This window comes from Vigna angularis, chromosome 3 (genome assembly GCF_016808095.1).
Source record: "Vigna angularis cultivar LongXiaoDou No.4 chromosome 3, ASM1680809v1, whole genome shotgun sequence".
Lineage (NCBI taxonomy): Eukaryota > Viridiplantae > Streptophyta > Magnoliopsida > Fabales > Fabaceae > Vigna > Vigna angularis.
In genome coordinates, this window is record NC_068972.1 from 5,147,265 (window position 1) to 5,172,662 (window position 25,398).

Here is a 25,398-nt window from a genome sequence, read left to right on the forward strand (position 1 = left end):
ATAAAAAAATTATACTTAATTTAAATATATTATTTTGATTATCAAAAATTATTATTTTTTAAATGTCACTATCTTAGCAACTATATATATCAAAACAATTTATTAACATGTTAGTTATAAACTATTTCAGATATGAGATTAAGATGAACTTGTTATTGTATTACGAATATTTTTAAAGTCTGAGATTACTTATAAAAGACACTCTAATGTTAAAGTCAGTAAAGATTCTATAAATAATGCAACTAGGAATCTCATGGAGAGTTTGATTCTGGTTCAGGATGAACGCTGACGGCATGCCTTACACATGTAAGTTGAACGTGAAGTGGTGTTTCCAGGGACGAGTGAATAACGTGTAAAAACCTAACAGCAATTGGAAACGACTGCTAATACCCCCTAGGTTGAGGAGTGAAAGGAGGAATCCGTTCGAGGAGGGGCTCGTGTCTGATTAACTATTGAGGCAATAGCTTACTAAGGCGATGATGAGTAGTTGGTCCGAGAGGATGATTAGCCACACTGGGATTAAGACATGGCCCAGACTCCTACGGGAGATAGCAGTGGGGAATTTTCCGCAATGGGCGAAAGCCTGACGTAATAATGACAGTTCTAACCGTTAATATGTATTGAATGTCATCTTCTACCTCTTTATCTTAAAATTGTATTGATAAATTTTAGAATGAGTTTCATATTATTGACGAACTAATCATGATCCAATTAATAATAATTATGATTTGATGTTAATTAATTAACGTTAAATATAATTATTTTGTAAAACGATCGTTAGTATGATCCTAGGACGGTCATCCTAATTGTCTTGTGACACTTTTAGCTGTCTAATACAATTACCAAATAAAAAACTTGTGTTTAACCTCATTAGAAAAATCAAGGTCATGGTTGACTAATAAATGGAAATACTTTACTTTTCCTTTTTTTTAGTGCTTTATTAATTCAATTTAATGATATAAAAGTCTCTATAAGAAGTATTATATGATATAAAAGTCTCTAACTTTACATTATATATGTTTGGTGTCTTGTTTTTTACAAGGGTTGATACCGTCGTAATATTTTAGTATAAATTTAATTTGAAAGAGTAGAAATTTGGTGTCATATATACTTTTTGTCACATATGACAATAAATAGTTAATTTATAACTTGTTTGCATTAAATTATGACACTTGGTTGCGAGAACCCCAAATTCTAGCAAGAAACCATGACATTGTGTGTGGTTGAGGAGTCATTTTATGTAGCTATATATACCTATTGTTCCAAAACTAGGAAGGGGAACAAGGGAAGGGAAGGAGTTATTGCATATTTAAAAAAAAAAAAAGCAACACCAAAAGACAGTAAGACATTTGAAAAACAATAGGAAAAAGTGAAGATGGGAAACAAATACGTTGCATTGTTGTTGGTGTGCCTTGTGGTGGGTGTATGTGTTGAGGCATTCCCTTGGGGTGATGAAGAACGAAAAGAATGCGCGAGATTGTGTGTGGAAAGTTGCATATTTCCTGCCAAATTCTGCAATTGGTGGTGCACAGCAGGCTGCGAAAAACCATTTATTGGTTAGTTAATTTCTACCATATACGTGGATAAGCTTATTTTAAAAATAATAAAATTTAATACATACGTGTATATTAAAAATTTTCTAATTTTTTAAAAATACAATATATATAATTGTTATGTGAATATAAATTAAAATTAAATGTATTAAATATTTTCAAAATAGAAACTTATAACTTATTATTATTATTATAAAAATGTTACTATTTTATATATTATATATTTTATTAATACATATCGATATAATATTTTAAAATATCATATACATATCAGATATATTGAAGTATTTATTTATCATAAGTTAATTTGCTTCCAAGTAATAATATTCTTACAGTACCAAATATTACAAACCTATTTCCTTTTATAATATTGATATATCGTTGTCATAATTAATGACTTCTAACTTACTAACTTCACGTAATTAATTTGAAAAATATTTGTGTTGTATACTATATATGGAATGCAGCTTGGAGCTACATATTTGTTTGTTTAGGTAGAGACATGCATTTGACCAATAATTTAATTTTGTTTTTTTTTGTTTGCTGAAAAATAATAATATAAAAGCTAGCATGGACGATGATGCATCAAAAAAGTATCCTGTACCAACAGACGCAAGTTACAAGGCTTATCAGGCTGCACATCCTGAAGAAAGTTCCAAGACTGAGTAGATGGATTGTTTTTGCCAAGGTTTTTGTGTTAGAGTACCTCAAAAGCTTCCCTCATCAAAATAAATTATTACCATTCTATGCTTTTACATTACTTTGCTATAATGTACAATTTTTTAATTTTATTGACTTTCTAATTTCGTTTCATTTTACATTGACCATATTTTTTACTTCTATATTAATATCAGTCCATTTTAAAAAATACTTTTAAGTTTTCAGTAATAAAACTAGAGATGAGTGTGATGAATAGGTTTCATTATCTAATCTTCATCCACATTTTGTACTTCTATATTAATATCAGTTAGAATAACAGTTAATTTTAACATTCACTTTTAACGACAACATTTTTTATAATTCCAAATCCTTCTACAAACGTGCTACAGTAGTAAAACGAGTAGATAAAAATTTATATATATATATATATATATATATATATATATATATATATATATATATATATATATATATATATATATATATATATATATATATATATACATATATATATATATATGTTAGTAGAAAATAAATTAAAGTTAATGTAATAGTTTTTGTTTAATTAATAACATGATAGACTACATGTGCCTTGAAAGTATTTTAGGATTGTTACAATTTCATTAACTTCTTCCTTACTTTTTATCAATATTATTTCTTTAAACAATTATTTTTAAAAGATAATCATAATGTTAATATTAATAATAATACATTTTTAGCTATAGACTAGTATTTGTGATTCAATTTAAATAAATTATTGATAATATATATAATAAAAATGATAATTTAAATGTTTTTTTAAAGTAAAGATACAAATGTGTGAAGACATGAATCCTAGTAATTTTAATGATAAAATAATTTTTAACTATTAGTCTAAAATTTTATGATTTAATAAAAATAATAATCGTGGTTATAATCAATAACATCAATGCTAATATTTAAAAATAAAAAACATTGAAATTTGAAGTTATATTTAATATATAAATTACAATTTTAATTATTTTGTAATTCATTTTACAAACTTCACCTATCTTTTTTCTTTAAAAAATCTCTTGCAACTTATTTCTATTTTTCTTTTAAAGTTCTAATTTCTTTTTCATCTTTTCTCCAATAAAAACTCATTTTATGGAAGAAAATAAAATTTGGACCGATTTAAATCTAAATCGATTAATTTTTTCTTACAGTTAGTTTTCTTTTTCCTCATATATATATATATATATATATATATATATATATATATATATATATATATATATATATATATATATATATATATATATATATATATATATATATATATATATATATATATATATATATATATATATATATATATATATATATATATATATATATATATATATATATATAAAAGATATTATGTTGAAATGTTTGGTGAATTGTTGTTATAGGGGAATGTAATGTTCAAATGAAATTGAAGTTTGAGATTCCTTTTGAGGTTATAAACAAAATTTTGATGTTATGAATTATAAAAGAGACGGTGTTTATTTATTGTTGAAATTATTCTGAAATGTTTTGGATTGATCTCGTTAATTGTAGAATTTTTTTACAATTTTGCATATATTTGTATCCAATGTATTTTCGTTCAAGTAAAAATAAAACGAAGACATTTGCTATTTGGAGTTTCCAGGCTTGAGCGACGATTTTCGTTCAATCAAGAGATTTATTATTCAAGTGAGAGAAAGGTAGATAAAATATGTTATTTTTAGGTACAAAGAAGGAGTTTCTGTTTATAATTTTGTTAAGAAAATTATGATATATATTCTGTGATATATTTCATGTTAAAAGAATAATGAAATACCTGAGTTATTCGGGAGTCAACTTGATTTATTATAGGTTTGAGTTGGATTAGATTTAAAAAAAATATAATTTTTTATATGGGTTAGTTTTCAACCTCACTTACTTAAAATCCAGTTCATCTTTACTCGGGTTGAATCCATGGTAAGCCGGGTTGAATCCATGGTAAGCCGGGTTGAACCTATGGTAAGCTGGGTTGGCTCATCAATTCACTTAATTTAATTTAATTATTTATTATTTTATATTTTAATATTATTAGTTAACATTTTTTTATTATATTATAGATGAAATAAAAACAAAGATATTTCAAGAGAGAAAAATATTATAGATTTATCTATTCAAAACTATGATATTAGAAATGGATAAGTGATAAAAATTATTAATATTATAAACTTATTTGTTCAATTTTTGTATTTGTTTTTAAATTGTACTTAAATTATGATATTTTTATTTTATTTTGAATGGTATTTATAGTTTAATATTATTTTAAAGTAAAATTTGTTTAAATTTAAATTAAAAAAGATAAAATTTATTTAAATTTAAATTAAAAAATTATAATTTTTTTATTTAAAAAAATTTTTATAATTAAATGAATTAGTAAGCTAATCGTTTAATACACCAATTCTAATTAGATAGATCTGGTCGGATTACACGTTTAATACACCAATTCTAATGAGATGGATCCGGTTACTAGCTTACACGTTTAATACACCAATTCTAATAAGATGGATCCGGTTGGACCGGGTTACACAAATGTATATTTGGAATGCGTGTGAGATGCGATTGTATATGTAAATACCTAATGCTGTAATATGATCCTTTTTTAGTGTGTTGCTTCTTTGCAGGCTTGTTGTCCTTTGTAATTGTATTGCTCCTTGTAGATGTTATATATCGTTGTATGTGAATGAATTATTATAGATGAAACTCATTACAGAAATGATATATGTATGTATGTGATTAAGTAATTTTAAATTCATGTGAATAAAATAATAATTGTATTGAGATTTATATTTATTATATTACTTTATCCTTATTTAAGTGGATTTGATCATAATGATATTAAAGTAAGTTTCACTACATATAATAATAATAAAAGTAATTGGATTGGCACAAGTAAAAAGGGTGAACAGCCGATAAAATTCCAAAACAAATATTTTTTTTTCTTTTTTCTTACTGCTTAGAAACTTTCTCTACATAATTTTTTTAATATATATAAATTTAATTAAGTAATATTTTTTTCTTTTCTTATTAATTTTTTTTACTATTGTTTTCATTTTACTTAGTCAAAATATTTCATAAAAACTAAATTTTTTTCTCCATGTTCAGACTTTATCAAATTTATCAAATTGAAATATGTAGTTTAAATTTAATCAAAAGATAAAATGTAAGATTTTCTAACTTTTATTTTTAAAACAAGGATAAAATAACCATTATAGTTATTTTTAAAAAAATAGGAAGGATTTTCAATCACTTTATTTGGTAGGAGATTGAGGGAGATGGAGAAAGGGAGAAAGGTGGTGAGAGATGAAAAGAGAAAAAAAAGGAAAAACAGTCAAGGTAAAATAAAACAAAATTAAAAATTCATACATAACTGATATTAATATAGAATAAAACAAAATTAAAAATTCATACATAACTGATATTAATATAGAAGTACAAAATATGGTCAAAGGTAAAAAAAACAAAATTAGAAACTAAAACAAAAAATGTTAGATTATAGCAAAGTAATGTAAAAGCATTACGAAGATGCTATAGAATGCTAATAATTAATTTAGGACTATGAAATGTTAACAACTATTTTTAACAAATTTTTGAAAAAAAAAATTGTTTAAGAACATTTTCCAATAATTTATTTTGATCTAATAGTTTATTTTGATAAGGGAAGCTTTTGGGCTACACATTCGAATCTAACATGAAAACCTTGGCAAACACAGTCTTTTGTTTCCATTTTGTTCTACATCTCAGTCTTGGAAGAACTTTCTTCAGGATGTGCAGCCTTATAAGCCTTGTAACTTGTTTCGGTTGGTACAGGATACTTCTTTGATACATCCTCAATTAGGCTGTCTTCTATATATTTGTTTTTCCAGCAAAACATAAAATAAAATTAGGAGTCAATAGATATCTGAACCTAATGAAAGAAAAAAGCATATAGCATGTTATGGAAGTGATTAATATTGAATATGAAGTGGAAGAAAATGAACTAACCCCAAAGTATTGGGTTTTCGCAGCGGCCTCCGCACCACCATTTGCAGAATGAGGTGGGGAACATGCAAGCACGGTTACAATAACTGTTGCAGTCGTTTCGTTTTTCCTCAAATGTCATTGCCCCAACAGATACACCCATCAGAAGGCACACCACCAACAATGCGACGTATTTCTCTCCCATTTCACTTTTGTTTTCTTTTACTGGTTATTGCTAATGGTGCTTTGTTTGTTATTCTTCCTTCCCTAGTTCCATGCCCTAGTTTTCTAGCAATGATGGCCGTACATATATAGCTGGATAAATCACTCCTCAACCGCAAATTATCTCATGCTTTATTTCTAAATTTTGGGATCTTCCTATTCAGTGTCATTATTAATGTTATTCCAAACGAACTATATCTTTACTAGTTTTTATTTTTTCAACCGTCTAAATAATGGTCTCCAAAACTGAAAGCAAGATAAGGTTCTGACATACCCGATAAAGAATGTGTCATCGTAACAAGGAAAAGCAAAACCTATTTTTATGCAAATAATTAGCAAATATATATTTTCTTTGTATTAATATATTGACACTTAATAGCAAGATCCCAAAATTTAGTAAATAACCATGACATGATATGCGGTTTAGGAGTCATTTATCCAGCTATATATGTGCCCATCATAATTAGAAAACTAGGGCATGGAACTAGGGAAGGAGGAATTATTAACAAACCACCATTGCCAACAACCAGTAAAAGAAAACAAAGGAATAAGTAAGAAGGTGAGATGGGAGACAAATACATTGCATTGTTGTTGGTTTGCCATGTAGTCGTTGCATGTGTTAAAGCTGAGACCTTTGAAGAAAAACGCAGAGGCTGCTACAATTATTGCACTGAAGCTTGCATTTACCCTCGATCTTTCTGCAAGTGGTGGTGTAATGGTCGCTGCAAAAACCCAGCACTATGCGGTAATCTAATTTTTATGGATATCGTATCTCTCTTCCCGTACCTGATTTTTGGAAGTTAACACGTGCAGTTTCATTTTCATCTCATTGTTTTATGACTATGCAACGTTCAAGAGGTTAAGTCTGTCTATATCTTAAACATTTCGCATTATTGTTAAAAGTAAAATCATACACGTCATGATCATTCCTAAAAGTTATACACGCATGTTCTGATTTTGTCATCATAGTTAGGATTTCCATATTTCACTCTTCCAAATATCATGTAACTTACTTTTGTCAATAATTTTTATAATATTTTTTCTCACTTTCATTACTTCAGGTTTTGAATTTTCCACGGAATGATTTCATTTTGTTTGATTGAGTTGATTTGAATTTAAATTAAAAATCAAGTTTCAGATTTGAATGTGCCTGTGGGTGTTTTCTTCATAAAGAAACTTGATAAATTTAGGCTCTCTAATTTAATTGAAATATCTTTGTATGTTGTAGACAGCTTAGTAGAAGATAATGGACCAAAAGAATATCCTGTACCAACAGAAGAAGACTACAACAACTATATCTCGACCCCACCCACATCCCCATCACCTAAGAAGAATGAGGTGCATCCTAAATTGGTGGCAGAAGACGAGCCTAAGTTGGAAGCAGAGGACGAGCCAAACCATGATTTGTAGAATGCAATGGAGTCCATAGAGGGTGTTTTCCAATTGCACATGTAGTTTAAAAGGTTTTCTGATCAAAATAGATGTATATATTTATAATGAAATTAACATTAGCATAGATTGTATTGTCATTTCATTGTTTTTCATTTCATTACATATTTAGGAGTCATCTTTGTTTTTCATTTCATTATATATTTATCAGTTAAGTCAATATCTAGTTTTAACAAGACGTTTTATGTTAATAAATACATTCTTAGATCGGGAGCATTATAGTCGCTTCAAATTAGTAAATACAACATAATGCTAAATTTATTTATTCTTCATACAAAAGCGGTGCTCAAGTTATTACATACTTTCGTCGCTCGGTATGAACTGCTGCACCGTAGAGTTTAGTTGATGGCCATGTTTAGTGGAGAGCGCCCAATATTGAAGACAAAGGAATATGATTCTCCTCCTTCTGCTGAGGCTGCGCAGCCACAAAATATGATTCTCTCTTCTTTTTTATTAGCTTCTCCACATCCTCACCACTCCCCGGAAACGCAACCTCGAACACTTGTCGTGGTATCTCGCTAATCACATTGTCTTTCTCACCTTCAATTTTTCAATTTTCCAATCACGCATTACAAATTGTAAACAAACAACCCCATAAAACAAACAATAGAAGTATATTCAAATTGATATATATATATATATATATATATATATATATATATATATATATATATATATATATATACACATAGATATACCTGCAAGGAAGTTCCTCTGGTTATTCTCAGCATTGATACCGAAAGCAAAGAAATTCAGATTGGAGGTAGCGTTGATGGCAACTGGATAAGCTGCTGGGATTACAAATACATCGTCTTTAGACAACTCAGCTGTATACCTCTGCACTTCTTGCCGCTTCTGTTGTTGTTGTTCTGTTAGGCCAACAAGTTCAATGTTTGCTTCTCCCTCATTAACCACTAGTATGACTATGGCCTTAGAATTGTAGTGTGGCAGAAGAAGACCTCCCTATATATGGTAACCAAGAAAACACACAAAAAAATATATCATTCTCAACAGAACTCAACTTGTCCAGTTTTGTTAGTCAATAAGGTTTTTGCGCTTACCTTTTTGATATCCACATAATTGAGGAAGATATTTAACTCCTGAAGATGGGGATTTTTTTCTGGGGTGATCTCAAAAAACGCGCCAAGCTTGCTGGAATAGATTGGGTGGGAGCTTCTCAAGTCAAACGGTTTATATTCGAAGGAATTGATTTTCATTGAACTGGATTCGGCTTTTCTACTCAGTTCCCGAATCTTTTCATTTGACAGTTCCACAATCACTCCCTCTTGCTGCCTCTGCCGCAGTCTCTCCTCTCCAAACAGAACCTTGCTTATATCCTCGAATTTGCTCTATAAAATTAAGCAAATATATATAATGGTAATATTTATAGTGTGACATTTACACAAACCAGAAAGTGGGAATTTAATTAGATGATTCCTTGATTACGTACATCGAAGGAGGCCTCTAAAATATCCTCGCTGAACCCTTGCAGGTAGGACTGCTGTTCTTGGGTGCTAGATAGGAAGAAATTCTAGAGAGAAAGGAAAAATATTGATCTTCACGTTTGGAAACAGATTAAAAGAAAAAATGATTGATTAGGTTCTAAAGAAAAGAAAATACCTCAAATTTGCCAGGTTTGTTAACGGGTATGGCGAGTTTAATTACTCTGAGATTTTTGTTTCTCTCTGGGTTAACCAAATAGAAAGTGGTTCCCGCAGGAATTATTTGGGCATAACCAGGGTCAAGGTAGTAGGGATCTCTGTTGTCGGGTTCCACCAAGTTAATTAAGGCTCTCCCTGTAATTAGAAAATTGATTACCATTATTTATACAAGAAGCAAGAGACGGAATTTAATCGGTTGTATTAAGTAATTACTCACCGCTAAGGACAACGAGGAGGAAATCAGCATTTGCATGGTGAGGGAGAAGAAGGGTGTGGGGTCTGGACTTGAACTCCACAACACGGTAGTCTCGAAGGTTCTGAAGCTGTGTGGAGCTTCGTTGGTCAAAGCTCTGAAGGACACGGATGTGACCGTGTTGGTTCTTGAAAAGAGTATGGAATCTATTCGAGCTGAAGTGAAAAGGGTTGTTCTGTGTTTGTGAGTCTGAGTTTGGGAAACCTGGATCTTCTTCTACCTCTTCCCATTTCTCCTTCTTCTCACGTCTGCGGTATTTCTCTCCCTTCTCTCTCTCCTTCTCTCTCTCCCTCTCTCTCATTTCTACCTCCTTCTCCCTCTCTCTCATTTCTTCCTCCTTCTCCCTCTCCCTCATTACTTCCTCCTTCTCCCTCTCCCTCTGCCTCACCCTCTCCCTCTCTTCCGGATCTTCACGACGTTGCCGTCCTTTCCATTGTTCTTCTTCACGCTCATGCTCTCTTGAGTGTGGAGGTGGAAGCTCTTCTTTTTCCTCTTCCTTCTTCTCGTGTGATGGGTGGGGCTCAGGAATCACTCTTTCCTCTTCCTCTTCTTTCTCCCCACGCTCAGAAACGTGCTTGCAACGAAGCTGGCATTTTTGCACCCTGGACGCATCTTTCTCGCTCTCGCATGTCTGCACACATTTGCTCCAACTCGGCTTCTCCGTTAATGAGACAGAAACGGATGCTAGGAAAACTATTCCCAGCACCAGGAACAAAGGAAACTGTGATCTCATCGCAGTAATATATGTAGCAACCGCTTAAATTGTTGCACTCGCTTTCATTGATGAGAACACGGAGTTAAGTTACGGGTATTTATAGTTATTCAATAGAAGAATTTCTTGATTAGCTTGCGTACACATTTTGCCACGGGATCGGTTGCAGGTTGACGTGTGTCCAATTGAGCAGAGTTGAGCTGGCAGAAGAAAATACAGGTTCTGGGGTTTGTTCACGTTGGCTTGAACTTATAAACATCGTAAGAGAAGTTTATTGGTTACTGAGAATGATTTACTCACATTAAAATATTGAAAAAAAGGTGTATGAGTGGATTCGTAATCTTAGATGATGAGTCATTAGAAAGGGAATGGTGAACAGCTACGTGTTGTTGTGCATGGCATTTGGGTGCAGTCCTTTTGGATATATATGGATTAGGATACCTTGAACAGCTGGTGGATAAAGAAAAGGAAGTGAAGGTGACAATGGAGGAGATATTCACTATACATGATAAGAACATATTGCTGTCATCAAACTTAGTATATTTCAAAGAAAACTCACATGAAAAGGGGACACATAATAACTACGTACATACGTGTAAGACGCTGTAATTGAAGAATAATTATATCTCTGACATATGTCCTAAACATACACGCCAAATTAAAAAAAACGAAAAATAATAAATGTAGCAAATAATATAATAAATACTACAAAGTATCTAGATTAGTTATTATAACAAAATATATTTTTAATTTAGTCTTGAATATTAAAAATATTACAAGTATTACTAAGTTGATTTTTTTAATTACTTAAATAACACATAGTTATCACCATTTGATGTATTAAATGATTTATTTGTTTTAAGTTCTTTAAGGTGTACTTACAGGCACATTAAAAAAATTTATGTATGTATTAAACGGTATTATTAAAGTACAAGGTAGAAGGTTTATGTATGTATTAACCATTGCATAGTTCAGACTTCTTTTTTATGTTGGAGTAACTATTCTTCTTACAATAGTTTTGGAAATTTTTGGTGACATCTTCAAATATATGATGGCACCATAGAAATCTCACATAATTTTCTTATCTTAAAAACATGAAGTGTTTGAAGAAACTATGGTCAATATTGTTTTTATTTTAGTTTTGGATGTACGTCATCTTATGTCTGGATTACCTGGTTCTCTTTATAATATATAGACGGTGTATTTTTGTTTTGTGCTTCTATTTTTTTTTTCTGTGTCTACATTTATAAAAATATTTAAACATTTTCAAAATACTCTATAATTAATATATTTGTATTGTTGATAAAAAATTAAAGTAGAAGATTTGTATTATCATTATTAATTATTAAGTTTAATCATATAGTTACTATTTTTTGGTGATTTTTTTTAAGTTATTTACTTTTTTTATATTTATTTCTAAAATTTGGAAATAATTAGATGTAACGAGATGTAACGTGTCATCTTGTAGTTAGTACTTTTACTTTTTATATTTAATTTTTTCTAAATTATTTTATATTTTAAAATAAGAAAATATAATTTTATAGCAATTGTATAGGTGTAGAGTAAAACATATAAAAATACAGTCTTATTAGAGTTGTGTAGATGTTATTTAACACCTTTTACAAAATATAAAAATATAGTTTTATTGAAATTATGTAAGTGGAAAATGGAGTGATGTATCATCATCATTAGATATCTATACCTTCATCCAAAAGAAATAGGTTTCAAATATTCTTAATTGTTCTTTTAACTTTTTTTTAAATATGTGTAAAAGATTTTTAACACTTCGTGTTTCAAAAGATTAAAGTTCTTTATTTGAAGTTAATTATTTTGAGTGCTTATTAAAATTAACTTCATCTCATGTTGAAGTTGAAGTCCATTGAAACCATCAGTTCCATCTCATGTTTTTCTCAACTGGGAATGAATGGATTGAGTGGATGGAATATAGATGAATGGGTAGTTTTAAAGAAAATTGGTGTTTTGTCTGTGAAACTGGAAACATATTTAAATAGAAAAGTAATATATCAAGTTGGAAAGACTTTTTGTTCTTGTTTCTCTTATTCTCTTTGGTGTACTGTGGTTTGATTCGTAGAGCAAGTGGACTCATGAGTTTCCTCTCTTTTCTGCATTCTACCTGTTTGTGATAAGGGCTAAATGATATCAAATTGCTGAGGGACTCCATAAAGCAACAAGTTTCAAGTTTTCTTCTAGAAAACCTCTTCATTATTGGCATTTTATACAACCCTTTCTTTATCTAAACTAATTTCAAATTCCTACATTTGTCTAACTATGCTTCACTTTTTTTTTCTAATCATGCTTCACTCTTTTCATTCTATTTATCTACCAATCTTTTTTGTCATTCTATTTATCTGCCAATCTTTTTTTGTCTATGCTTCACTCTTTTCACTCTATTTATCTACCAATAGGCATATTTCTTAAAACCAATTTCAAATAAATAAATCCTTGTTCTTTTTTAAAAATATAATTAATTAATATTGGATAATCTTGATTTAAGGAAGGAAACACTTGTTTTGGAAGATATTTACCTGTTTTGGGCAGATTTTATCAATATTAAATATTCATGGGGACAAAATTAAGATGAGCAAAAACTTAATATCATGAGCAATTAAATGGTGGAAAGGAAAGTAAGTGGAAGTACTACAAAATTAATGAATTAAAATGAAAGCAAATAAATGACTAAAAATTAAATTACCACCAAAAAGGGCATGCATGAATTTAAATAAAACAATGAATTACTGAGAAGTAAATGAAATGTTAAGAACAGGGTATGAACTTAAATGGATAAATAAATTAGATAGTGAGAAAGACAAATGAATTCAATTAAACAACTTTGAAAATATAAATGAAAAGTTGGAAGCCAATGGTTTAAAAAAATAAAGTGTTCAAGAATTTGTCCCATGTAGGCATTTTTAAGTTTCAGTGATTATCTTCCAACTAAAACATAATAAAAATTAGTATTTGTAGAAATAAAATTTTATTTTTTAATAACTAGCTCATGGTTTCTATAAATTATAATTGTTAATAACCGGCCTCATCATTAATGGTTGCTATATTTTTATTTTTAACAATGAACTTTCAATTTTAATGTGTATCATTTAGACTTTATCACAAACAGATAGAATGCAGAAAACAGATGAAACTCAGTCCGCTTGTTCCAGTACAAATCAAACCATAATGGACAGAAGAGAATAAGGGAAACAAGAATAAAAAGACTTTCCAAATTGATACATTACTTTTCTATTTAATTATGCTCCCATAGATAGTTACACAAACAAAGCACTAATTCTCTTTAAAATATTCACTCATCTATGTTTCATTCACTCAACCCCTCAATTTCCAAATTAAAAGAATTTTCCACACACACTTGTGAATCGGTTTCACATTAGGAGAAAGAGAGAGAACATGGAGGTGGAAGTGGTGGTTTCTGTGTTATTGAATCTGTTTAGAGTTTATATACATGAGGGTATCGGGTAAGGTTATGTTAAAACAGAAACACTAAAACTAACTTGACTTATTAACTGCGCTAATATTCTTCAAATTTCTCAATCTTCAAGACTTTTGTGAAGACATTAGCCAATTACAACTCAATTTTACAGTAAGCCACTGCAATCCTCCTTTTATAAGCCACTGCAATCCTCCTTTTATCTCTAAGGAAGTGACACTTCACTTCTATATGTTTGCACTTACTGGGTTTCTAGATAAGTTTATGGCAGAAAACATTATCTATTTTTAGCTTCGTTGGTGTCTTCGTAGAGATCTTTGGGTTTCTAGATAAGTTTATGGCAGAAAACATTATCTATTTTTAGCTTCATCGGTGTCTTCGTAGAGATCTTTAGCTCTTTCAACAATTCTTCAAGCCAAACTCCTTGACGAGCTGCATAACTCTCAGCTATATACTCAGCTGTTCACAGCTGGACAGAGCCACTACAGGCTGTTTCGTGGAGTACCAGGAAACAGGAGTCTGAGGTGCTTTTCCTCTCCACCAGATCACCACAATAATTTGAGTCTGCAAACCCTGTCAGCTCCAACTTAGATTTCTGTCTTCCAACAACACTCCATAATTTGTTGTGCCTTGAATGTACCTTAACACCCTTTTGGCAACTAGCATATGTGACTTCACGAATCTGCTCACCAATCCCACATAGAAGGAGAAATCTGGTCATATGTTGAACAAATACCTCAAAGAGCCAATGATTTGTTTGAACATTGTTTCGTCCACAACTTCTCCAGTTTCATGTTTGGTTAATTTCAAATTAACCTCAATAGGACAACTTCTCCAGTTTCATCTTTGGTTAATTTCAAATTAACCTCAATAGGACTCATTGCAGCATTGCATGAAACCATGTTGAATCTTTTCAACAATTCTCCAACATCTTCTGATGCATAACCAATCCTACAACAGTACAGGGGAACTCCGTGCCTAGGAAATAACTTACTTTTCCTAGATCTGTCATCTCAAACTCAGCCTGCATAGCCTTCTTGAAATATTCAATGTCTCTTATGTTTGATCCAGTTACAAGTAGATCATCAACATAGAGACAGATGATCAACATGTCTTCTCTCATACCTTTTTTCACATACACACCATGTTCAACATCACACTTTGTAAATTTGAAAATTTGAGACTGAGTAAGAAGGAATCAATCTTCTTATTCCAAACTCTTGGAGCTTGTGCTTAACCCGTATAAAGCTTTCTGTAGCCTATAAACTTGATGTTCCTTCCCTTTCACAGCAAATCCAAGAGGTTGCTGGACAGATACCTCCTCCTCCAAAGGTCCATGCTAAAAAGCACACTTCACATCAAGCTATAACATTGGCCAATTCCGTGCACAAGCCACAGCTACAACCACTCGTATTGTTTCTATTTGAGCCACTGGTGCAAAGACTTCAGAGAAGTCTAGTCCTTGCGCTGAAGAAAGCCCTTTGCCACAAACATTGCCTTGTGCTTTGAGATTGAACCATCAGGATTCAATTTCTGTTTAAATACCCACTTCACTCAAATGCAATGCTTCCCAATTTGAAGATCAACTAGTGTCCAGGTTTCATTTTTCTCAATGGACTTGAGTTCTTCATCCATTGCATTTTTCCAAAGAAGTTGCTTTAAGGCTTCCTTCTCATCAATTGGTTCAGCTCCAGCCATTAGTGCCATGTGGACCAAGTCTCTCTCATCATTAACTTGTCCATCAGAGTGCATCTCAAAATCAGAGAATCTGTGTGGCACTACTTTCTCCCTTTGTGGCCTTTGAGACACAACACTTTGTGGTGCAACATCATTCACTGCAGCTACCTCGGGGTCCAATAATACTGAGCTGTCAACATTTTTCTTTAAACTGGTATGCATGTGTTCCACTCCCAACTTTCATGTTCTAACACCAGAACATCTCTACTCAGTACCACCTTCTCTTTGATTGGATCAAAGAGCTTATTCGCTCCTATAGGGTGATAGCCAATTAACACCATTGCTTCACTTTTATCTTGGAGTTTGTTTCTCCTCTGATCAGGTATATGCTTAAAAGCTAATGATCAGAAAATTCTGAAATGAACAATTTTGGCTTCACTCACTCTAGCTTCTTTGTGGGACACATGTTTAGGATGTAAACAGCTGTTGAAACTGCTTCACCCCAAAATTACTATGGCAACCCTTTCTCCTTTAATAAACTCCCAGCCATGTTCAAGATTGTCCTATTTCTTGTCTTTGCAAGGCCATTATACTGTGGTGTGTATGGTGCTGTGACTTCATGCACAATGCCATTAATCTGACAATAATCTTTAAAGGCATTAGAGGTGAATTCTCCTCCTCCATCTGTTCTGGGTATCTTGAACAATTTTCCACTCTCCCTATCTAATACTCATCAACAAAGGTAATAAAATACCTGTTTCCAGCCAGTGAAGGAACCTCAAAGGGTCCACATATATCAGAATACACAACTTCCAGACAGTCTTTGGATCTCATGCTTAAATGAGCTTGAAATGGTTTTCTGGTTTGCTTTCCATCCAAACAAACCTCACACACTCTTCTTGGCAGTATTTTGGCACATGCCAACCATAACAAATTAGCGAGGACAGAGCAGAGAGTCGAAGGACTTAAAACACAAGCATAATATAAAGGCTAAATTTATTCATTATTCATAGTAGGAAAAGCCATGTGGAGCTCTAGTTATCTGTTACAAGATCCGACACGTTAATTCCACACTCACTGTGAGCTCTCTCACTTGTATCTTACTACAAACTTATTCAGTACAGAGTGTCCAAAATGGAAGATAACGGACCCTTTCTTCCCTTACGATCCTCCTCCCTTTGCTATTCCTCAGGCTGCGCATCAACAAAGTGGGACCCACTCTGCTTCTCTATCAACTTCTCAACCTTCTCACCAGGCGCAGGGAAAGCAAGATCCAACACCTCTGTAGGTATCTCACTAATCACATTGTCTTTCTCACCTTCAAATTTTCAATCACGCGTTACCAATTGTAAATACAACAAGTTCCAAAGAAGGAATAAAACAAACAAGAGCGGTATGTTCAAATTCAAGGAGATATTTAATATATATACCTGCAAGGAAGTTCCTCTGGTTGCTCTCAGCATTGATACCGAAAGCAAAGAAATTTAGATTGGAGGTTGCGTTCATGGCAACTGGATAAGCTGCTGGGATTACAAATACATCGTCTTCAGACACCTCAGCTCTGTACCTCTGCACTTGCAACCTTTCCTCTTGCTGCTGCTGCTGTTGTTCTTCTCTTCGACCAACCAGTTCAATGTTTGCTTTTCCCTCATTAATCACCAATATCACTATGGCCTTAGAATTGTAGTGTGGCAGAAGAAGGCTTCCCTGAAGTTTTTCAAAAACAACCATTATTTAACTATGATCTCAGTACTAGGATCTTATAATTATGACGTTATAGTGAATAATAGAATTCAATTGCTGAGATTGTCCACACGGTTTTTCCTTGTATTACCTCTTTGATATCTACAGAACTGAGGAACACGTCCAAGTCCCTAAGCTGCGGGTTTTTCTTCGGTGTGATCTCGTACAACTTTCCAAATTTGTTGGCGTAGATGGGTTTTTGGTTTCTCAGGTTGAATGGTTCATCTTCGGAGGAAAGGGCTTTCCTTGAACTAGATTTGGCATGTTTGGTCAGTTCCCGAATCTGTTTGCTTTTAAGTTCCACAATCACTCCCTCTTGCTGACTCTCCTCGCCTTTCTGGTTCTGTCCCTCCTCTCCAAACAGAACCCTGTTTATCTCCTTGATGTCGCTCTATAAAAATCATGCAAATATAGATAATGATATCATTAAAACAATGTGAAATTTAGACAAACTAGTAGCTAAATGGCAGCGCAAATATGTGGTTGCTTACATCGAAGGAGGCCTCTAGAATATTCTTGCTGAATCCTTGCAGGTAGGATTGTTGGGCTTCTGTGCTAGATAGGAAAAAGTCCTACAGGCCAAACATTTATCATCACATGTGGAGAAAAAAAATGCAAGTTAGAATAAAAAAAATTAGTTCAGGAGGCAGTACTTGAAATCTATGAGGGTTGTTAACGGGTACGGCGAGTTTGATTATTCTGAGATTCTCGTTGTCGTCAGGGTTAACCAAAAAGAAAATGGTTCCCGCAGGGATTTTCTGGGCATGACCTTACTCAAGAATATAGGAGTCTCTGCCGTCAGGGTTTACCATGGTGAGTACGGCTGTCCCTGTAATTAACAAATTGATTAGCATCACTGGTGCAGGAGAAACAAAGTGTGATGATGTTAAGTCAATAGCGATTATAGTTGATTACTTACCATTAAGGACAACTAGGAGGAAATCGGCATCAGCATGGTGAGGAAGAAGGAGGGTGTTGGGTTTGGACTTGAACTCTGTTGGTATCTAAGAAAATTATCTCTTTATTAAGAAACTTTGAAATACAAGCTCACACAGAATACTTCACTCTTTCTTTCTCACAACACTCTAAAAGCTTACATACACCACTATATTTCTCTCTTCCTTCACGGCACACTACACAAGCACTATTTATTTTTCTTTCACTTCCTTGATATTTTACACACACACACGGTGCTTCTATTTATAGCAAAGCATAGACAAAACAATCCAAAACGTAGTGGAGTAGCTGAAAATGGTGGACACTAAAATCCAAATTTGAGTGGTATGGTGGGCAACTTAATGGAGCAAAATGGATGGTGCAGAATGGAGATAATGGTCAGAGTGGAAGACCCATGATGGGTGGTTGGTTGTCCACTAAGTTTATTTTACAAAACTCCTCCATAAACTTAATGGACTTTGTATCCTTCTGTCATGCCAATCAACTTCCTTAAATCTTGGAATGACCTTGTTGGTAATGGTTTTGTGAATATATCTGCAATTTGCTTCTTGCTTTCTACATGTTCAAGTTCCACGCTTCCTTCTTTCAACTTTTCACGGATGAAATGAAAACGAACATCAATATGCTTGCTTCTCTCATGATTTACCGGGTTCTTTGCTAACTCAATTGCCGATCTATTATCTACTCGGATCAACACCTTTTCTTCTTGCATTATCTCCAAACTTTGCAACAGGTTTCTGAGCCATATTGCATGTCGGACACTCCAGGATGCTGCCACATACTCAGCCTCACATGTGGATAGCGTCACGATGGGTTGCTTCTTTGATAGCCAAGTAAATGCTGTATCTCCCATGAAGAAAACATAGCCAGTTGTGCTCTTTCTATCATCTATATCTCCACACCAATCACTATCTGAATATCCACTAAGCCGGTAATGATCTGAGTTGGTGTACAATAATCCAAAAGACATGGTTCCCTTTACATACCTTAGTATCCGCTTTAGTGCTTTCCAATGAGAATACCTTGGCTCCTCCATAAATCGGCTTGTGATTCCTACACTTAGCATCAAGTCTGGTCTTGTATTTGTCAAGTATCTCAGACTTCCAATCAAACTGCGATACCTTGTTGCATCAACTCGATTTCCATCTCCGTGTCTGGACAGTTTTGTTCCAGGTTCCATAGGAGTAGAAACCGGATTGCACTTCATCATCTTTGCTTTCTTCAATATCTCCTCAGCATACTTCTTTTGAGACACAAAAATTCCTTTTGTGCTTTGGTCCACCTCCAAACCAAGAAAGTACTTCATAACACCCAGATCAGTCATCTCAAATTCCTTTTTCATCACCTTCTTAAACTCTACGACCAACTCATTTCTGCTTCCCATGAAGATTAAATCATCTACGTATAGAGCAACGAACAACATATCTCCTTTGTTCTTCTTTAGGTATAGAGCATGCTCATACGGACACTGCTCATAACCATTCTTCTTGAAGTAGGTGTCAATTCTCTCATTCCAGGCTCGAGGAGCTTGTTTCAAACCATACAATGCTTTCTTCAGCTTCAACACCTTTTTTTCTTCACCTCTTCTCATGTAACCAAGAGGTTGCTCTACATAGATCTCTTCTTTTAAAATTCCATTTAGAAATGCTGATTTCACATCCATCTGCTGTATCTTCCATCTGTGTTGTGCTGCTAAAGAAAATAGCAGTCGGATTGTCTCCATTCTTGTTACTGGAGCAAACACTTCATCATAGTCAATTCCTTTTTGCTGTTTATAACCCTTCACCACGAGACGAGCTTTGTAACGTTCCACATCTCCATTTGCATTGATTTTCTTCTTGTATACCCATTTTAAGCCAATTGGTTGAGCTCCTATGGGTAGATCTGTCAGCTCCCAGGTTTCATTTTTTTCAATTGAGCTGATTTCTTCGTCCATTGCTTTCTTCCATCTTCCATCGATCACAGCCTCTTCAAATTTGACATCTTCTGCTCCTGCCAACAAACATATTACATGTACCTCATCAGTGGAGTTGTAAATGTCTTGTAAACTTCGAGATCTAGGTTGCACAGGCTCATCTTCTTCATCAGAATAATTGTTGATTCTCTCAGCTATAGTCTCTAGGTTTCTTTCAGAAGCTTTCTCAGATATTGTTGAGTTCTCTTCTCCAGACTCCGAGTTCCATGATGACTTCTCCTTCATGTTGTCCCAGCTCCATTCACTTTCCTCATTAACTTGGACATCCCGGCTTACAACTACCGTGTTTGTAATTGGGTTATAAAGTTTGTATGCTTTTGCTTTTTCATCGTACCCAATAAAAACATATTTCTTGCTTTTGTCTTCTAGTTTTGTTCTGTGCTGAGTAGGAACATGACCATAAGCCATGCTGCCGAAAACCCTAAAATGGCTGACATTCGGCTTTCTCCCTCTCCATGCTTCTTGTGGAGTTATTCCATCTAGTTTAGTATGTGGACACCTGTTTTGCACATAAACTGCACATTGTACTGCTTCTGCCCAGAACTTCTTTGGCATATTCTTCCCTTTAAGCATGGTTCGAACCATATCAAGAATGGTCCGATTCTTCCTTTCAGCAACACCATTTTGTTGTGGGGAGTATGGAGCTGTAAGAAATCGTTTTATCCCATGTTGTTCACAGTATTCATTAAACTTTGTTGAAGTGAATTCACCTCCCCTGTCTGATCGGACAGCTTTTATCTGTTTGCTGGTCTCCTTCTCCACCATTAGTCTGAACTTCTTAAATGCATCAAAAGCTTCTGATTTCTCTTTTAAGAAATATACCCAAGTCTTCCGAGAGAAATCATCTATGAACGAAATAAAGTATTTCTTACCACTGAATGAATAAGGAGAGATTGGTCCACACAGGTCAGTGTGTATCAGACCGAGTTGTTCTTCTGCCTTGAACTCAGTTGACTTCGGAAACTTAGTCCTCGGATGTTTTCCGAGTACACACTCTTCACAAAACTTCTTTTCAAATTCTACATCAGGTAGTCCGCGTACTAATTGCTTCTCTAATAGTTCAGTCAGACCTCCAAAGTTCAAGTGGCCAAACCGGAAATGCCATACCATAGCTTCGTCCTTCACATCAAGCTTCAGACACTTGTTTTTCAGAATATTCAGCTCCAACTTATACATCCGGTTTTTCTTCATTTCTACTCGTGCAATCAGACGACCGCTTTTATCTTTCAAATATAGTACTCGATCTTTTATTAGAACTGAGTTGCCTTTTTCCATCATTTGACCCATGCTTAAAATATTACTTTTCAACTCGGGAACATAGTAGACATCCCTTATTTCTCCAATCCGTCCATCCTTCTGTATGTGTCGGATTGTTCCACGCCCTTTTACAGCCACCTTGGAATCATCTCCAAATGAGACATGTCCGATTTCAACTTTGATGAGTTCGTTGAACAAACTCTGATCTCCGCACATGTGGTTACTTGCCCCTGTGTCTAAGTACCAAACAGAATTGTTTGAACAGTTTGGCACAAGCTCAGCTTCTGGATCTTTTGACATCAATAAGATCCCAATTTCTTCATTGGTTTCCTCAGTAAGAAAATTTGTTTCCTTTTTCTTTTCAGCCTGACAATATTTTTCTATGTGGCTTGGCTTCCCACAATTATAGCAATTCCCTGATCTGCACTCGTTTGCATAGTGGCCAATTTTGCCACACCTGAAACATTCAATTCCTGACTTAGATCGACCTCCTCGACCTCTTCCTTGACCACGACCACGCCAATTCTGTTGTCTGGTCTGGTTTGTGTCGGCTTCAAATTCACCTCTGCCACGTCCACCTCTGCCACATGTACCGCGTCCTCGGCCACCTCTTCCTCTTCCTCTAGGATCTTGGCTCTGAGTGTTCCGAGTTCCTCTTAAGTCAAGTTGCACTTGTAGTGCTTGGTCAAGAGGTTCTTTCATTTTTCTTCTCCTTTGTTCATGGGCCTCAAGTGACCTAGTAAGCTCTTCAACTGAGAGTGTTGAGAGGTCCTTCGATTCCTCAATAGCACAAACTATGCTTTCGAAATCATCTGTTAGTGATCTCAAAATTTTCTCTACCACCCTGCTGGCTGGCAATTCCTCTCCATTTTTACAGATTTGATTTGCCACTGCTTCCACCCGAGATATATACTCGGTTACTCTTTCTTTTTCCTCCATTCTCAAACTTTCAAACTCGCCTCTGAGTGTTTGAAGCCTGACTTGCTTAACTCGGTTGTCACCTTTATATACTTTCTCCAAAATCTGCCATGCTTCTTTTGAAGATTTAGCATTTACTATCTTCTCAAAGCCAGATTCATCCACAGCTCGGTACAATATGTATAGAGCTGATTTATCCTTCACACGCGTTTTCTTCAACGCTGCAAGTTGGGCAACCGTCTGTGCTTCGTCATCTGTGGGTTCTTCGTACCCACTCTCCACTACATCCCATATGTCTTGGGATCCCAAAAGAGCTCTCATTTGCACACTCCAATTGTCATAATTAACTTTCTTTGACAATTGGGGTAGAGACATACTGTTTGCAAAGTTTGTCATTTCTCACTCTCTTTTTTTAACTCGAACACTCAGACTGTGAAAGCTCTGATACCAATTTGTTGGTATCTAAGAAAATTATCTCTTTATTAAGAAACTTTGAAATACAAGCTCACACAGAATACTTCACTCTTTCTTTCTCACAACACTCTAAAAGCTTACATACACCACTATATTTCTCTCTTCCTTCACGGCACACTACACAAGCACTATTTATTTTTCTTTCACTTTCTTGATATTTTACACACACACGGTGCTTCTATTTATAGAAGAGCATAGACAAAACAATCCAAAACGTAGTGGAGTAGCTGAAAATGGTGGACACTAAAATCCAAATTTGAGTGGTATGGTGGGCAACTTAATGGAGCAAAATGGATGGTGCAGAATGGAGATAATGGTCAGAGTGGAAGACCTAGGGTGGTTGGTTGTCCACTAAGTTTATTTTACAAACTGTACAACACGGTAGTTTTCAAGATTCTGAATTTGTTTGGAGCGTTGGTCGAACCTCTGGAGGACCCGAATGTGACCCCATTCGTTTCTGTATAGAGTGCGAAACCACCTGTCAGAGTTGAAGTAGAAAGGGTTATTTTTTCCACTTGAAACCAATTCTTCTCGGCTCTCATGGTGCTCCCGGTATTTCTCTCCCTCTCTCTCATTTCTTCCTCTTTCTCCCTCTGCCTCACCCTCTCCCTCTCTTCGGGATCTTCACGACGTTGCCGTCCTTTCCATTGTTCTTCTTCACGCTCATGCGCTCTTGAGTGTGGAGTTGGAAATGGACGCGGTTGTTCACGCTCTTCTTTCTCCTCTTCCTTCTTCTCACCCTCTTGGTGTCCTCTCTCTCGAGGCCCCCTCTCCTCGTGTGATGGGTGGGGCTCAGGAATCACTCTTTCTTCTTCGTTTTCTTTTTTCCCACGCTCAGAAACGTGCTTGCAACGAAGCTGACATTTTTGGACCCTGGACGCATCTTTCTCGCTCTCGCATGTCTGCACACATTTGCTCCGACTCGGCTTCTCCGTTAATGAGACAGAAACTGATGCTAGGAAAACTATTCCCAGCACCAGGAACAAAGGAAACTGTGATCTCATCGCATTAGTATATGTAGCAACCGCTCAAATTGTTGCACTCGCTTTCATTGATGAGAACACGGAGTTATGTTACGGGTATTAGTTATACAATAGAAGACTTTCTTAAATAGCTTGGGTACACATTTTGCCATAGGATCGGTTGCATGTTGACGTGTGTCCAATTGAGCAAAGTTGAGCTGGCAGAAGAAAATACAGGTTTTGGGTTTTGTTCGCGTTGGCTTGAACTTATAAACATTGATAGAAATCACTGTTATCGTAAGAGAAGTTTATTGGTTACTGAGGATGATTTACTCACATTTAAATATTAAAAAAAAAGGTATATGAGTGGATTCGTAATCTGAGATGATGAGTCATTTGAAAGGGGATGGTGAACAGCTACGTGTTGTTGTGCATGGCATTTGGGTGCAGTCCTTTTGGATGTATATAGATTCGGAGACCTTGAACAGCTGGTGGATAAAGAAAAGGAAATGAAGGTAACAATGGAGGAGATATACGCTGTACACAAGTGATGAGAACATATTACTGTCATCAAACTTAGTATATTTCAAAGAGTGCCTTTCAAAACTCACATGGAATGGGAACACATAATAACTACGTACATATGTGTAAGACACTGTAATTGAAAAATAACTATGTCTCGACATATGTCTTAACATACACTCCATATTAAAAAATGAAAAATAATAAATATAGAAAATAATATAATAAATAATACAAAGTATCTACATAAATTATTATAAAAAATATTTTTTAATTTACTCTTGAATATTAAAAATATTAAAAGTATTACTAAGATGATTTTTTTTAATTACTTAAACAACACATAGTTATTACCATTTGATATATTAAATGTTTTATTTGTTTTAAATTCTTTAAGGTGTACTTACAGGCACATTGAAAAAATTTATGTATGTATTAATCACTGGGACTCTTATATATTGAGAATTTTTTATAATAACATTTTGCAACTGTGTAATTATTTTATTGGTTCTTTTAAATTTATTTTTAAAAAAAATATTTGAAATAGACCAATTATATTGTTAAAATGTTGGTAAAAATAAGTTGTTAAAAAAACATTTTTCTTATAACTATTTGTATAGTTCAGACTTTTTTTTACGTTGCAGTAACTATTCTTCTTACAATAGTTTGAAATATTTGGTGACATCTTCAAAGATATTGATGGCGCCATAAAAATCCCACATAATTTAAAAATTACGTGGTCTAGCTATCATATCTACTAACGAAACTTTATATATGCAACATTAGATAACACTTTAAACAAAAGTCTTATCTTAAAAACATGAAGTGTTTGAAGAAATTATGTTCAATTTTTTTGTTTTAGTTTTGGATGTATGTCTTATGTCTGGATTACCTGGTTCTCTTTATAATATAAAGGCTGTGTATTTTTGTTTTGTGCTTCT

At 33.8% G+C, this 25,398-nt stretch overlaps 3 protein-coding genes across 3 annotated transcripts; all 3 read right to left on the reverse strand.

Moving 5' to 3' along the window:
- Positions 1 to 8,115: 8,115 nt before the first annotated feature.
- Positions 8,116 to 10,725, reverse strand: LOC108324857 (beta-conglycinin beta subunit 1). The gene is made up of 6 exons (XM_017557786.2): positions 9,762 to 10,725; positions 9,504 to 9,679; positions 9,334 to 9,414; positions 8,945 to 9,232; positions 8,582 to 8,846; positions 8,116 to 8,423 (listed from the first exon to the last, which is right to left on the reverse strand). The coding sequence occupies exons 1-6, from the start codon at positions 10,528 to 10,530 to the stop codon at positions 8,239 to 8,241; spliced, it is 1,764 nt and encodes a 587-aa protein (XP_017413275.2). The 5' UTR covers positions 10,531 to 10,725; the 3' UTR covers positions 8,116 to 8,238.
- A 6,105-nt stretch (positions 10,726 to 16,830) lies between these two features.
- Positions 16,831 to 18,246, reverse strand: LOC128193363 (beta-conglycinin beta subunit 1-like). Its single transcript, XM_052874110.1, has 5 exons — positions 18,202 to 18,246; positions 17,884 to 17,964; positions 17,484 to 17,783; positions 17,080 to 17,356; positions 16,831 to 16,967 (listed from the first exon to the last, which is right to left on the reverse strand). Exons 1-5 carry the CDS (start codon positions 18,244 to 18,246, stop codon positions 16,831 to 16,833), a joined length of 840 nt encoding a protein of 279 aa, XP_052730070.1.
- Positions 18,247 to 22,936: 4,690 nt separating this feature from the next.
- Positions 22,937 to 24,105, reverse strand: LOC128195769 (beta-conglycinin alpha subunit 2-like). Its single transcript, XM_052874349.1, has one exon. The coding sequence runs from the start codon at positions 23,975 to 23,977 to the stop codon at positions 23,336 to 23,338; it is 642 nt and encodes a 213-aa protein (XP_052730309.1). The 5' UTR covers positions 23,978 to 24,105; the 3' UTR covers positions 22,937 to 23,335.
- Positions 24,106 to 25,398: the final 1,293 nt, after the last annotated feature.

What these genes read in the sequence shown, in the direction of transcription:
- LOC128195769 (XM_052874349.1), bottom strand. Translation starts at nt 23,977, where the DNA reads ATGAGATCACAGTTTCCTTTGTTCCTGGTGCTGGGAATAGTTTTCCTA.
- LOC108324857 (XM_017557786.2), bottom strand. Translation starts at nt 10,530, where the DNA reads ATGAGATCACAGTTTCCTTTGTTCCTGGTGCTGGGAATAGTTTTCCTA. An exon ending in ACAAACCTGGCAAATTTGAG is followed by an intron (nt 9,415 to 9,503) that starts GTATTTTCTTTT and finishes CTTTCTCTCTAG; the next exon opens with AATTTCTTCCTATCTAGCAC. An exon ending in CCAGAGGAACTTCCTTGCAG is followed by an intron (nt 8,424 to 8,581) that starts GTATATCTATGT and finishes GAAAAATTGAAG; the next exon opens with GTGAGAAAGACAATGTGATT.
- LOC128193363 (XM_052874110.1), bottom strand. Translation starts at nt 18,246, where the DNA reads ATGCTAATCAATTTGTTAATTACAGGGACAGCCGTACTCACCATG. An exon ending in TTCTAGAGGCCTCCTTCGAT is followed by an intron (nt 17,784 to 17,883) that starts GTAAGCAACCAC and finishes TGATTTTTATAG; the next exon opens with AGCGACATCAAGGAGATAAA. An exon ending in GTTCTGTAGATATCAAAGAG is followed by an intron (nt 17,357 to 17,483) that starts GTAATACAAGGA and finishes GAAAAACTTCAG; the next exon opens with GGAAGCCTTCTTCTGCCACA.